General features: G+C 36.0%; 2 protein-coding genes across 2 annotated transcripts; both read right to left on the reverse strand.

Moving 5' to 3' along the window:
- Positions 1-338: 338 nt before the first annotated feature.
- LOC113109465 (poly [ADP-ribose] polymerase 14-like) lies at positions 339-5,522 on the reverse strand. The gene is made up of 7 exons (XM_026273028.1): positions 5,364-5,522; positions 5,141-5,237; positions 4,824-5,042; positions 4,674-4,736; positions 4,307-4,489; positions 785-946; positions 339-633 (listed from the first exon to the last, which is right to left on the reverse strand). Exons 1-7 carry the CDS (start codon positions 5,520-5,522, stop codon positions 446-448), a joined length of 1,071 nt encoding a protein of 356 aa, XP_026128813.1. The 3' UTR covers positions 339-445.
- A 107-nt stretch (positions 5,523-5,629) lies between these two features.
- On the reverse strand, positions 5,630-9,940 carry LOC113109466 (poly [ADP-ribose] polymerase 14-like). Its single transcript, XM_026273029.1, has 7 exons — positions 9,891-9,940; positions 9,602-9,632; positions 9,265-9,451; positions 8,747-8,980; positions 6,258-8,623; positions 5,839-5,977; positions 5,630-5,664 (listed from the first exon to the last, which is right to left on the reverse strand). The coding sequence occupies exons 1-7, from the start codon at positions 9,938-9,940 to the stop codon at positions 5,630-5,632; spliced, it is 3,042 nt and encodes a 1,013-aa protein (XP_026128814.1).
- Positions 9,941-13,476: the final 3,536 nt, after the last annotated feature.

Below are 13,476 nucleotides of genomic sequence, written 5' to 3' on the forward strand. Positions count from 1 at the left end.
ATGAAAATATGTGCCTTTTTATCATTTGAGTCACTTTAAAAAAGTTGCTAAAAGTTGCCCAAAAAAAAACTTTTAAAAAAATAGCTACATTTGTTACTAGGTGCTTTAAAAAAAAAAAAAAAAAAAAAAAAAAAAAAAAAAAGTAGTCTCAAATTTTGCTAAATATATCAACAAAATTTCCAAGTTGGCTAAATTGCTTCAAGTTCACCTGTGGAAACTCGTAACTCCAAATCAAGCATTTGTTATGGACATCACAGATTAAAGTCGAGGACATAAGGAGGAAATTGCCTAAACCATCCAAAATAATTATAAACAACAAATCCAAATAACATGGGTAGGCCTATTAAATGATTTTTTTTTTAATACGTGGTATTACAACTACAGTAAATAATGGTGTTACATAAAGCAAAGAAAAATACATAATGTTGTTGTTTCATTCAAGCCATTATTGGCTTGAATTGTTGTATTTACGCTGTCTTGACCAGTAGGTGTCTTCAGCATTGTTTTCAATAATCATGCTGTTGATCATGTCTCTGGCTTCACTTAGGTCCTTTGGTGTCTCACCACAGAGATGAAACACAGCTGGCTCAATATCTTCTACCACCATCACAAACTCTTCATTTCTGGGAGATTCTGAATTTCCACCCAAAGAAAGAAAAAAAAAAAAAAAAAAAACAGAATGATGAATTACTGTATTTTACAAAAGATAAGAATGGATGGAATTATCCTACTTTAAAAAAAATAATCTTGGTAAACAGACTTTTATCCTCTTCTATTTTCTCACCAGATTGTCTGATCATGCTTTGGTGAAAGTCTTCCACCATATTCGTCTGGAATATAAGAAACTTCAAAAATTTTACATGCACTGGTTTCTTTTTCTTCACAAATTCAGCAACTGCAACAACCATTGCATCTGCAATATTAGCTGGATTTTGACATCCTTGACCTAGAAAAATTGAGACAAAAGGAAAGAGTAGTGAATAATTCACATAAAATATCAGTAATAATTTTTAATGCTGTGAATCATTAAAAAAAAAATCAATAAAAAAAAATACATAAATTACAGACTGCAGCAGGTGTTGTCTCTTTAAAAACTGATGCACATGACTGACACAGTTCTTTACAGTCTTTTAGGACTTTTTAATTTATGAGGTAACTCAGCAAAAAATGGGCACTTAGACAGAATTTAGTGTTTATTTTATTTTATTTTATTTTATTTAAAGACTACTGGCCCTCTAAAGCGGTTTTCTGTGCTCATGTCAGATGCCTTTGTTCACAGAGAGCTGCAAAGACACAGAGAGTGAGTCAAAGGCAATATGACATTAAAAAGCACTGGGGATATATTTACTTGCAATTTACAATCTCAAACCAAAGCCTTCGCTCTCTGTGTATTGATGGCCAAATGTGCCAAGCTGCTGTTTTGGGTTGCCACAGCTGCTTCTCAGATATACAGCGGTTCACTCTGAGGTTAATTTAGATTAATATGCGCTATATACATGCATATCAAGTGTTTATGAGAAGTATGAGAGTATTATTGCGCTTACTGCATGACATGGAGGAGCCTGCACAAAACTTGTGTTTTCTTCCTGCGGAATATACTGTACTTAAAATAATCTGTCATTTTTGGTCATTCAGATAAGAGTAGCCTAATAGTCTACATCATTCAGAAAAATACATATTTTTGCTTTTATTTATGTAAATTAAAAAAATAAAAATTCAATTAAATGTATGCATTTAGCAGACGCTTTTATTCAAAGCAACTTTCAGTGCATTCAGGCTAACAGTTTTTACCTAGCGTGTTCCCTGGGAATCAAACCCACAACCTTGTGCTGCTAACACAATGCTCTACCACTTGAGCCACGGGAACACTATGTACACTTACAATAACACCAAAATGTTGTGCTTTTGTAAAATAGAGAAAATAAACAGGATTACTTGCCTCACACAGACATAAGAAAGAAATCTATAGAAAGATTGAAATGACTGCCGTTATTTTGGAACAATTAGAGTAAAAATAAATATTATCTTATTATGTAGTCTGCATGACAAGGTGCATTTCTTAATTAAAGGTGAAGATCAGTATCTGCATTTGGCAACTATTAACAAATAATTCAAAGGTTTTCTTTTCCCCAAACACATTTATAATCATTACTTTTGCCAGTTCTTTGTATCAGTATATTCCTTATTAAACAATGGTTTATTAGGTTATTGTATTATTATAAACATACAAAGTTTTGACTAGAAAAATTTTTGTAGGGGGCAGGGCTACTTGGCACAAGGAATGGATCCATTTTTAAAATAAAATACTATCACATTATATATATAAAAAAAAATGGTAATCACATAATGTTATATTGCATTGTATGCGTTATGTATACTGTATGTAATTAGTTTTTTTTTCACACATTGGTCTTTCTTGGCAGTGCTGAAGCATAAAATATTTTTTTATGTATTAAACTCAATAAATAAAGAAATAATCACACAATCAACCTTCATTTTATGTAATTATACAATAAGTAACAAAACCAAACTCATTACAGTTATGTGTAAAGTATCAGACCTGAACCAGACAAATTAAAGGTTCAGTCGGGAACATGGTTGAAACATGAGGAGCCAAATTCCACAGAAAGACAACAGGATGTTATAAATCAATTCTTATCATCAGCACTCAGAACCAAGTCCACTAACTAGCAGCTTGAACAGCTTTCAACATTAGAACAAAAGAACAATTATGGAAAATTCCAATTCAAAAGAGATTGTCAAATTTGGAGCAAGTAATCAAGACTGATGGTCAAAGAGATGCACAGTATGACCATCACATGTAAACCCATGAAAGCAATCATGATCACAAGATCTTTGGATTGACTTCCCCCAAAAAGAACCAGACTGAAATTCCTAAGGGGACCTTTTAACATCTGGTCTCCACAGAACATCCTTATGTCAAAGAATGGCACAGGAACGGTCTTTTACAGATGTAGATTCACCAAAATGAACTCAAAAAGACTTATAAATGAATATCTGTCTATTTCTTAACTCCATATCATATATGTAACCCACACATTTGACTATCATGTTTCTAATCGCTCATTGTGTATGTCTTTTTAATAACTACTGAATAGCTTAAGGATTCATATTCATGTTTAGTATGTGTGTGTTTGAATATTCTTGTTTGAAATTTTTCTGACCATTAGTTATGTGTCAAATGTATCATATTCTTGTTATTGGAATCATGTCCAAAATTATACCCTACAAGAACGGGAAAATTCGGATTTCCATCCATGTGATTGATAAGATAACATATGAGTTATGATACCCCGAGCAAAGACAATATCTAACTGGTCAAGACAACATCTGAGGTGTGGCCGAAAGGCCAGTTTAAATACTCAGGACACCATCAAATTTTCTTCAGCCTGCACGCCTGCTGCTACTTAGCCACGATGAGAAGAAACACCACCTTGTCTCGTCAAACTTTACTTCTATTCTTTCACATTAGTTTATTTTATTTTCAGTTTTGAGAGTTTCGTGTTCTGAGAATTTTTATAACACTGTGTCTCTGAGTCTGACCTCGGGTGCCCGCCAAAAACTGCAACCAGTCCACAACTCCGTGTCTTCAGACAATGCCAAACCACTGGCCTCCCAAGACGTCACTCCAATGACTACTGAAATCCCAGCCTGACAGCAACCTCGGGAAACCCCCTTTTCAACGACAACACAAGTAACGTACCACCTCCAGATTCTGATCTAAACTAGTGTAGCTATCTAATATAATTTTAACCTCATTGAGGAACTCAGTACGGGGATTAATTAAGGGATCGATGGTTGTTCATGTCTATGCAATTTCACATATTGCTGTAAACATGGATTTTCACATTTTCATTCTTTTAAACTCATTCTTTTTTTAACTTTCTCTCTTCCTGCAACTTGTGTGAATGTGTGAGTGCATGTGTTTATGTGTTAGATTAGTCTATATGTCTTAGATTTATCTAATAAAGCCTTATTCATATTGAAAAGAGAAGTATCTTGTGTTTTGTGCTTACAAGTTAATGTCTTAAACTGCCGATCTTGTTCCTCTGCTAATTAATAGTGTTTTCACTATACTTTGGATATTAATATCCATTGCAGAGTTGATGTTATAAGGCTCATTCAATGAATCGCTGGCCGTCTCAGTAATCAGCCGTATAACAGTGATTCTGTTCAAATTCCCTTTAAAATCTTAAATGATTCCCTATGAGCTAAATTGACCTGTTTCCCTTACATATGTAAAAAAAAAAAAAAAAAAAAAAAAAATTCACACAACGTGTCTTACCAGTGCCAAGAGCTGGGAAGGCAACAGAAGTAATTTGGCGTGCCTCACATATCTTCAGAACAGAAAAAACAACATCCTTAATTTCAGATGGACTGTTGCGTCCAATAACATGGATGATGTTTCTACATGGAAGTCGCCCGGCTGAAGTCACAATCTCTGTTAGCCGCCTGTTTGATGATCTCACTATTGAAACATGTGCACTACATTTACAAAAGCATCTAAAATTCATTAGATCTCTCTTGAAGTATATGCAAAATATATATATATATATATATATATATATATATATATATAATAATATCTTCAATAAATAAATAAATAAAAGTCCATCAACTAAAAGAAAGAGTAAATTTAAAAGAATACAAACCAATCTGTGAACATTCTTTTTCCACTTGTACTCCAGCAGCATCTAAAATGGCCTTGGATACTCCTGGATTGCAAAGAGAAATAGAACAATTCTCTTCAAATGTGACAGATAATTATAAATTTTTCACTGAAACATGTAAGTTGTATTAACCTGCTTTCAGTGAAAATGTCTGATTTGAGGAGTTGACAATGGCATCAGTTTTTTCTTTAGTTATGTCTCCTGATGAAACCATCAGAGTCACCTGATCCAGCTGCATAACATGGACCCCAAGAGAGGGAGAGAAGACTTTGCAACCAAACTCTAAAGAAAAACATAAAAAATGTATGGAAAATCTATAGAATTTTCTGCTTGAATTTCTCTTGTCACTATTTTATATATATCTTGTTACATACCTTTGTTATTAGAATAAATATTTAAACAAAATGTTTTTTTTTAAAATAAGTTTGATGGACATCAGAAAGTGTTACCAGATCTCTGAGCTGATTTACCAGAAATTGTATTTTTAGGCAGGTCATGTCGATGTGTTTGACCCTGAATCCCATGTCTAAAGATGCTGATAAAGCACTAATAGGTAAAGCACAGAAATATTTAAGATAACACAAGCAAGTTTAGAGTTTAAACAATAAAAGTGCAAACATTGGTCATACTCTTTGTGTTTTTATGGTTCATGAATCTATTTTTGACACTCACCTCTACACTCTCCTTGTCAGAAGGGTGTACAATCACGGTTACCTCTCGAAGATTTGTAGGCTTAAGTCCCTGGACTTCTGTCAGCATGATTCTGGCCACCAGATCTTTAGGAAAACCAAGATTCCCAGTCCCAATAGCCGGGAAGACGACTGAAGCCATTCTACAGCTTTCTGCTTTTTTCAGGCAATCTTTAATGATCTGAGAGAGTACCTTTTAAAATGTAAATACATATATATATTTTAATATTTAAAGAAAATAAGTGAAGCCTACATATCAGGTACATTTGCAATATAATTGAATCCTAAAAACAGTCAGCAGTAACCGGGTTATTGACAACTTTGTTATATTTCAACTGCAATTTTATATTTTATTGTTTTTCTCACCTTATGTTCTGAGCCTTGTTTCCAAAATGGGCAAACTACATGGAAGACTTTTTTACATTTCAGTTTATAACCATTTGTGATGAGCATTTCACCATAATTCATATTGTTTGAGTGAGAAGCTCTGGTGATTTCTGACTGGAGCTGATGACCAGCAGTCTGTAGGAGAGCTTTGGAGACGGCACCTTTTCTGAGGTCCAAGTCCTCCGATATAGTGTTTACAATTACATCAGCCTGCAGAAGAAACAAATCAGACACTTCTTTTTCAGAAACTGGTCATCCTTTGATTCTCATATTTCACTGTACTTATACCGGTATACTTTATAAGCCTTTTATCAAAGACTGTGTCTTTAAATAGTTCATAGATCAGGATAGTTGAGAAAAATAAAAATTTAAATTCTCTTTTTGAATAACATGAGTGTGAGTAAATGATGGACTTTTGATTATGAATAAACTATCCTTTTAAATATATTTTATTTTACTGTATTTCTTGCCATTACTATCATTCACTTACATGTGCATCCTGGATATTCCCTTTACTAAGATTGATTTTTAGTCCCTCTTGTGTAGTTTTGGTCTCAAGAACACTTAACATTGAGTGCGGTTTTTCTTCAAAGTCTCCATGGCTTTTGGGACGTTCAAACTGTTGGTTAATTTGGTTGTAGTTTCCAGGACCATTGTCATGATACCCTTGTACATAGTTACTATAACCATGAAGTTTATCTTGATTAAGGAAAGTTATTTTAGGGTTATAAGCAACAAACTCTTTAATGACAGCTTGAGTCATGGCATTCACAGTTCTGTCATTATTGTCAACCAAGTGAATTTCAGTTAATGTGCTATCGGAGCCTCTGTGTTTATGATATTCAATGTAATCACACAGCTCCTTGGCGATCGATTCAGTGCAAAGATCAAGAGGACAACCAAATATCCCTGAGCTAATAACTGGAATTGCAATGGAAGAGCAGTTTTTCCTTGAAGCTTGGTTCAGACTTTCCCTCACAGCACGTCTCAGGCGTTGCACAGTGGTACGTCTGTCTGATTCGCTGAAGCGAGGTCCAACAGCGTGCACCACATATTTACAGGGAAGACGACCAGCGTCAGTGATGAAGGCATCTCCAGGCTTCAGAGGCCCATTTACTTCTGTGTGTAGATCACAATATTGCTGCAGAGTTGGTCCAGCAGCTTGAAGAAGTGCTAAAGCTACACCACCAGTGTGCTTCAGATCTTCATTAGCAGCATTGACCACAGCATCAACACTGATCTTGCAAAGGTCTGCCTTCCTGACAGTAACAGTTAGTCCACCTGGTATTCGAACCTCACATAAGACCTGGCCAATATCTTCAAAACTACATTCAGTAAATTCATCTTCCTCCTCTTCCAGCATGTCATCTTGCTGAAGAACCACCACAAATCTTTTTTCCTTTATCAGCATTGAGAGCATCATTTTACCCTGCTCCATGAAGTACTTCTTTGCTCCTGCCTTTTTAATTATCAGTGTGTCTGTGCAGAGACCATCTGTCAACTTTTTAAATAGAGTCACAGCTGGCTGGACAAATGCACGCTCTCCAGAAAGTTTGATCCGGGGGCTCTTTGGATCAAAACTCACTTTTACCTCATTAGATTTGACGAAATTCTGCAAGTCTTGTGATTTTCGGACTTTTATGTATTCTGAAACCGCAAGTGATTTGACACGAACAGTTTCTTCAATTCTAGTGTGTTTTTTGATGAAACTTTCTAAGTCCTCACTGACCTCCATCACTGGTTCTCTGAATCCAGTCATTGTTACTTTGTCTCTTTTTTTAGAGACGTTTACAAACACAGATCTCTTTTTGAAAGTACCAAATGACTTTTCCAGCTGTTTTATGAGATCCTGCCACGCTGGCATTTCAAGGACACCTTGATCTTCTACTGTGAGGTCTTTGGTTATAAGAACTGTATTTATCCTCTTCTCTGCCTCTTTAAGTGCTCTTTCTGTGCTTCCAATCACAACAACATCTTCATTTTCGATTGTGTAGACAGCAGTTATTCCATGAGATATGAAGAGATCTCTGGACATTTCATCACAGTCCACTGATCTCAAGAACTCCAGGATTGAAGAGTTAATCTGTAAGGACTTCTGTTTCATATTTATTTTCTTCTCATGAACCCAATTTTTGATGGCATGAGTTTCTGTACGAAGCCCTGATAAAACTAATCTATTCATTTTTGTGTTGTAGTCAATGTGCAGATGTGAAGAAACAGCCTTCAGGCCATCTTGTTCAAGTAGAGAGTACATGGCAGGAGAAATCTCCAAATACTCTGTCACACTGTTCTTCTCTTTCTCCATTTTACTTGTTGCTCCTCCTAAAAATGTATCCATGATGGGTTTCAATCCATTTATCTCATGGGTCATACCTGTCAGTGTCAGCACACCTTTGGAGTCATCCAAATGTATAAATACCTGATCTTTCACTGCTTTCCTAACATCACTTTCCACTTTTGACCACAAGGCGTGTGACACGGGCCACTCAGATATTGTGTAGTTTGAGATGATTTTTTTGAAGGTATCAATTGCATTCTTACTCCAGCCATCAATGTGTCTTCTGGTAACTCCTTTCTGTTTCAGTAATGCTGGATCAGGACTGAGCAAAACTTCAGGTTTGTCCATGTTTATTTGGCAGAAGTGTGAGCTCATCTGATCTTTAATGGAGGAAATCTGTCCTTTCTTGAGGATGAACTCTCTGATGGCAGAATGTACACTGACTGTAATGGGTTCAGGCAGCTTCAGTTGTGGCCTGTTGCCACCATACAAGACTGTATCCAGTGATTTAAAGTAGGGATATATCTTGACTGGAACATCACAGATAATAGGCTCTTGCTTCAAAACTCTCTCATTGGCTGGAAAAGAATAAAAGTTACAGATACAATGAATATGTTGGTGGTGACAAAAGGAGGCAAAGAAGTGTTAGCAAATCTGGAACTGTAACAGCAAATACTATCAGCAATTGCAAATGTGTTTACCTTCTTCCCCTTTAAAAGTAATAATGGCTGCTTGCTCTGCTGGAATTGTGATAACTTCTTCTACTGGACCACCCAATTTCTCAAAATACAGTTCCAGCAGCATCTTGTTGTTGTTGGCCTCAGCTGGAAGAACCTCCACTCGCACACATGTGCTTCTCTCCAGTGCACGGGCTCTCAGATTATTCTTCTTGAACTTTTCATGTGTCCTGCTGTCCTCAAGGAACTTTTCTGCAGCTATAAAAAATAAATAAATTAATAAATCATAACAATAAAAAATATTTTCCAGATATGTTTAATAAAGTCACAACAACAACATGTACTGTAACTGTAAGCTGTAATGTTATCAAAAATCTAATTTTCACATACAAACTGTTTCCTCCATCCAAAAAAGATTATCATGTGCCATGTAATCAACATTAAGCTAAATTAACTTTTAATGCAATAAAGCTAAACATGTAAAACATGTTTAAATGATGATAAAACAAACAAATAAATGCATACTTTACAGTAGAACTTACCATTGGTATTTTTAAAGGTCACAACAGCTTTTCTTAATTCTGGTATTAATTCCATGCTAAAGTCATTCTCAGGAAGTCTGCTGATGTTCTCCACCAAAAGAGTCAAAACATCTTGGTTAACATCATCGGGAAGGTTCTCCAGGACCACAGCACTTGATTCTTGAGGCTTCTTCACATCCACATCAGTCTGAGAGGCACTTTGAACTTTAGGCAAAATTAATGTTACACCTATTTATTCAATCTCAAGGCAAATTATTTGTTGTAAAGTCACTTAGCAGTACAGTTAACAGGCATGCATGTAAGCAGCAATACACCAAAGTCCAGATCATTTACTTACTTGGTTCCTTATATCCACACCCCCGGGCAATCTAAAACCACACAAGCATAAAATATTGACAATTATTCAAATGGAGAACTAAAGAAGTAAGATTATTGGACTCTCCAGCCATTTTCAACAATTTGGAAAAAATGACAAACATCTCTTTAGAGGAACTAAAATGTATATACTGTATGTCTTAACCTTAAAATTTAATTAATATTTTTTTCTGATAGACCATTCTGTTCATGTATAGTGCCTTCAATAGTTAGTTCACCCAAAAATGAAAATTAGCCTGTGTTTTACTCACCCTCGAGGCATCCTAGTGTAGGTGTATACGACTTCTTTTTTCAAATCCATTCTGAGTTATATAAAAAAATGTCCTTGCTTGCTCTTCAATTCATTATAAATGCAGTTGGTGGATGTTTTTTTTTTTTTTTCAACAGTACACGAGATGTCAAATAAAGTGCATACATCCATAATAAAACGTGCCGTGTCTTTCTCCACATTTGTCATCTCATCCTACGTCATCCGCTGGAACGGCTTCCACGTACCACAGTTAGATGAAGTGAGAGAGAAGAGTTTATTACATTTGAAATATGGATCTTTTCCTTACAAAAAAACATTGATTCGCTACAGGAGGTATTCATCCCCCAGAGCTGTGTGAGGCATATTTTATTATGGATGTGTGCACTTTATTTGGTGCCTTGTGGACAGTTGAAAAAAAAAAAAAAAACACCCACCCACTGCAATAATATCCCTTGTAAGAGCCAGGACCATTTTTAATTTAATTCCGATTGAATTCTTCTTAAAGAAGAAAGTCATATGCACCGAGTAAAACACAATTTAAAAAGTGAGTGAAGTGACGTTCAGCCAAGTATGGTGACTCATACTCAGAATTCTTGCTCTGCATTTAACACATCCAAAGTGCACACACACAGCAGTGAAGACACACCCAGAGCAGTGGGCAGCCATTTATGCTGCAGCTCAAGGGCACCTAAATCATGGTTTTGCCGGCCCAAGATTCGAACCCACAACCCTAGGATTAGGAGTCAAACTCTCTGACCACTAGGCCACGACTCCCCCATTTTGGGTGAACTAACCCTTTATTGAAATCTAATTGCATTAAAATTGCAATCACTGCTCCGGGTGTGTGTTCACGGTGTGTGTGCAATTTGGATGGGTTAAATGCAGAGCACGAATTCCGAGTATGGGTCACCATACTTTGCTGTATGTCACGTCACTTTCACTTTCACTTTAATGGTTTTATTTACAGAGCATGGTTTGCCTGTAAAAGTAGTGTGGTCTTATTCATTTTACTAACTCTAACAAGTCTACTCACTTGTTGTCCAGTGTTGTCTATCTGTTCCTCTACATTGCTGGGTTTGTACACTTTCAGCTTGATTTGTTGATTGTCAATGGTAATAATGTGTTCTGCCTTTGAGAGCACGTCATCTCGAACTTAAAATTAAACAATCAGATTTATTCAGATGCATCACACAAACAAGGACAACACAAAACAGTACAATAAATGTATTAATGATAGAGGAGTCTATAGGCTATAGTAGCCTTCTAACTTACACCGTGTCTACACAGGACGCGACAAAATTAAATCTAAACCACTGTAATCAGTAATGCTGTCTAAAATGGACACGACGAATCCCTGACATTACTGACACCAAGTTTAAATGATTTGCAACGGTCGCTTAACGTGTCTGGTGTAGACACGGTGTTCTTGAGTTTGTCGCGATTTGTATTTAAAATGTCTCTCCACATATTGATTGCATTACTAGATAAATAAAAAATAAATACTATAAAAAATATGTTATTTGTTAACATAAAATGATTTTGTTTTCAGCACTTACTGTCAGACGATTTGAACAGAATCGTAGCAGAGTTGCTCTTGTCATTATATTTCACGACGCAGTCTCCTCCCTGAGATTTCTTTTTACTCTGAAAATGAATCTGAAGTTTATTTTTCAAACTTTTAACGTGTTCAAACTCCCAGTTTCCCTCTACAATGATGGGATATTCGTCCATCGTGATCATTGTCAACGAGGAAATGAATTTGGTGTCAGTGTAGTTGATCATGCGCATCTTATTTTCACTTTTGTTTCCGTGTCAGACCATTTTCAACACACCCACATCCGAATCCCCCCCCCCCCCTTCACTTGCCAATGGTCCAGATTTAAGCTTTTTTTTTCATGCATCGGCTCTGAATGATGATGGGGGGGGGGGTGTTATTATTATTATTAAAAGGATTTCTCTATTTTTTCCACTCAATAGTCTACAATACAATAGCCATATAAGCGTAGTGTAATTAGAATAATAAAACATAGTAGGAAATTCATGGGGAAGTCATGGCCTAATGGTTAGAGGGTTGGACTCCCAATCGAAGGGTTGTGGGTTCTAGTCTCGGGCCGGACGGAATTGTGGGTGGGGGGAGTGCATGTACAGTTCTCTCTCCACCTTCAATACCACGACTTAGGTGCCCTTGAGCAAGGCATCGAACCCCCAACTGCTCCCCGGGCGCCGGAGCATAAATGGCTGCCCACTGCTCCGGGTGTGTGCTCACAGTGTGCGTGTGTGTGTTCACTGCTCTGTGTGTGTGCATTTCGGATGGGTTAAATGCAGAGCACAAATTCTGAGTATGGGTCACCATACTTGGCTGAATGTCACTTCACTTTCACTTTATTCAGTGATATTGGCTGTGCAATATCAACTTTTTTCATTGGCCAATACCGGCCAAATTTCTCAGGCAAAGTAAAATCGCAAAGCATAGAGGACACGGAGATCGACAGACAAGACAGAGCAGGTTACTTATTTTATAAAAAATAATCTAAGCACTCAGATTCTGTCAATTTTATTACAAAATTCAAGTAATAAGTTTTGCCGCTTGTAAATATGACGTGACAGATCCCTATAGTGTCAGGATCATCTCTAGCTAATAGTAAATATATACACGAATGAACAATGTTGAAAGATACATAAATTAATATCCCTCCTCATATCGATCAATCAGTTTTTTTCAGTGCCCAAAGAGGTCAATAAAACTGCTGGAGAACAATTATGTCACATAACATTTACCTCAGGAAAGCCATTTAATTACCATATATGTAGCACGTTGGCTAGAAAGCCAATTATAGACAATTGGCTAATTATCTGTATGCCTTCTATATTACATATTTATTATATTTTTAATTATATTATTAAATAAAGTTGTTGTTATAATCATGGCCGTAGCCAGCTATGAGGTCACCGAGGTCCGGACCTCGGTAAATTGTTAATGTTCGGAAAAAAAAAATTGTTCTCTGATTGACTCATTTTCTGCTAAACTCCTCATATGAATGTCTGCGTGTATAATTCAGAATGTTTAGCGTCCGTGGTATGAAAATAATCGCTGCGAGACGCTTCCGAAGTGAACGAGTCTTCAGAGAGTTGAGAGCGAGAGCGCGAGACGCAGCATCTATGTTGTCAGATCCAGCTTTTATATTGGTTTTTTTACTTGTTTTTTTTTTCACTTAATTTAACACTTTAGAAAGTTAATAAAGTAGGAAGTTGAGGTTTAGGGTCAGCGATATCTTTATAATTTCCAAAATATCTGAAATAATTTCAGTCCATTTTATTTATTTATAGGTTTTTGTTTATTTTAATAGAAAATCTGGCAACATTCCTTCGCCCTGCATTAGTCTGGCAGTTATCAAAAAAGTGAGCGGCTATTTACACTAAGTGCAAATAGGAGAATTTTTTTGTGATATGCTATTTACACTAAGTGCAAATATCAATAGATTCTATGTATACTCTATTCAAATAGCAGGATTTTCTGCTGTTTATACTAGGCTACTTACTTCAAATAGTGGCAATTATCTGCACCTCAGTATTGTAGTACATTATAA

The sequence above is a fragment of the Carassius auratus genome, chromosome 10 (assembly GCF_003368295.1).
Source record: "Carassius auratus strain Wakin chromosome 10, ASM336829v1, whole genome shotgun sequence".
In the NCBI taxonomy this organism is placed as follows: Eukaryota; Metazoa; Chordata; class Actinopteri; order Cypriniformes; family Cyprinidae; genus Carassius; species Carassius auratus.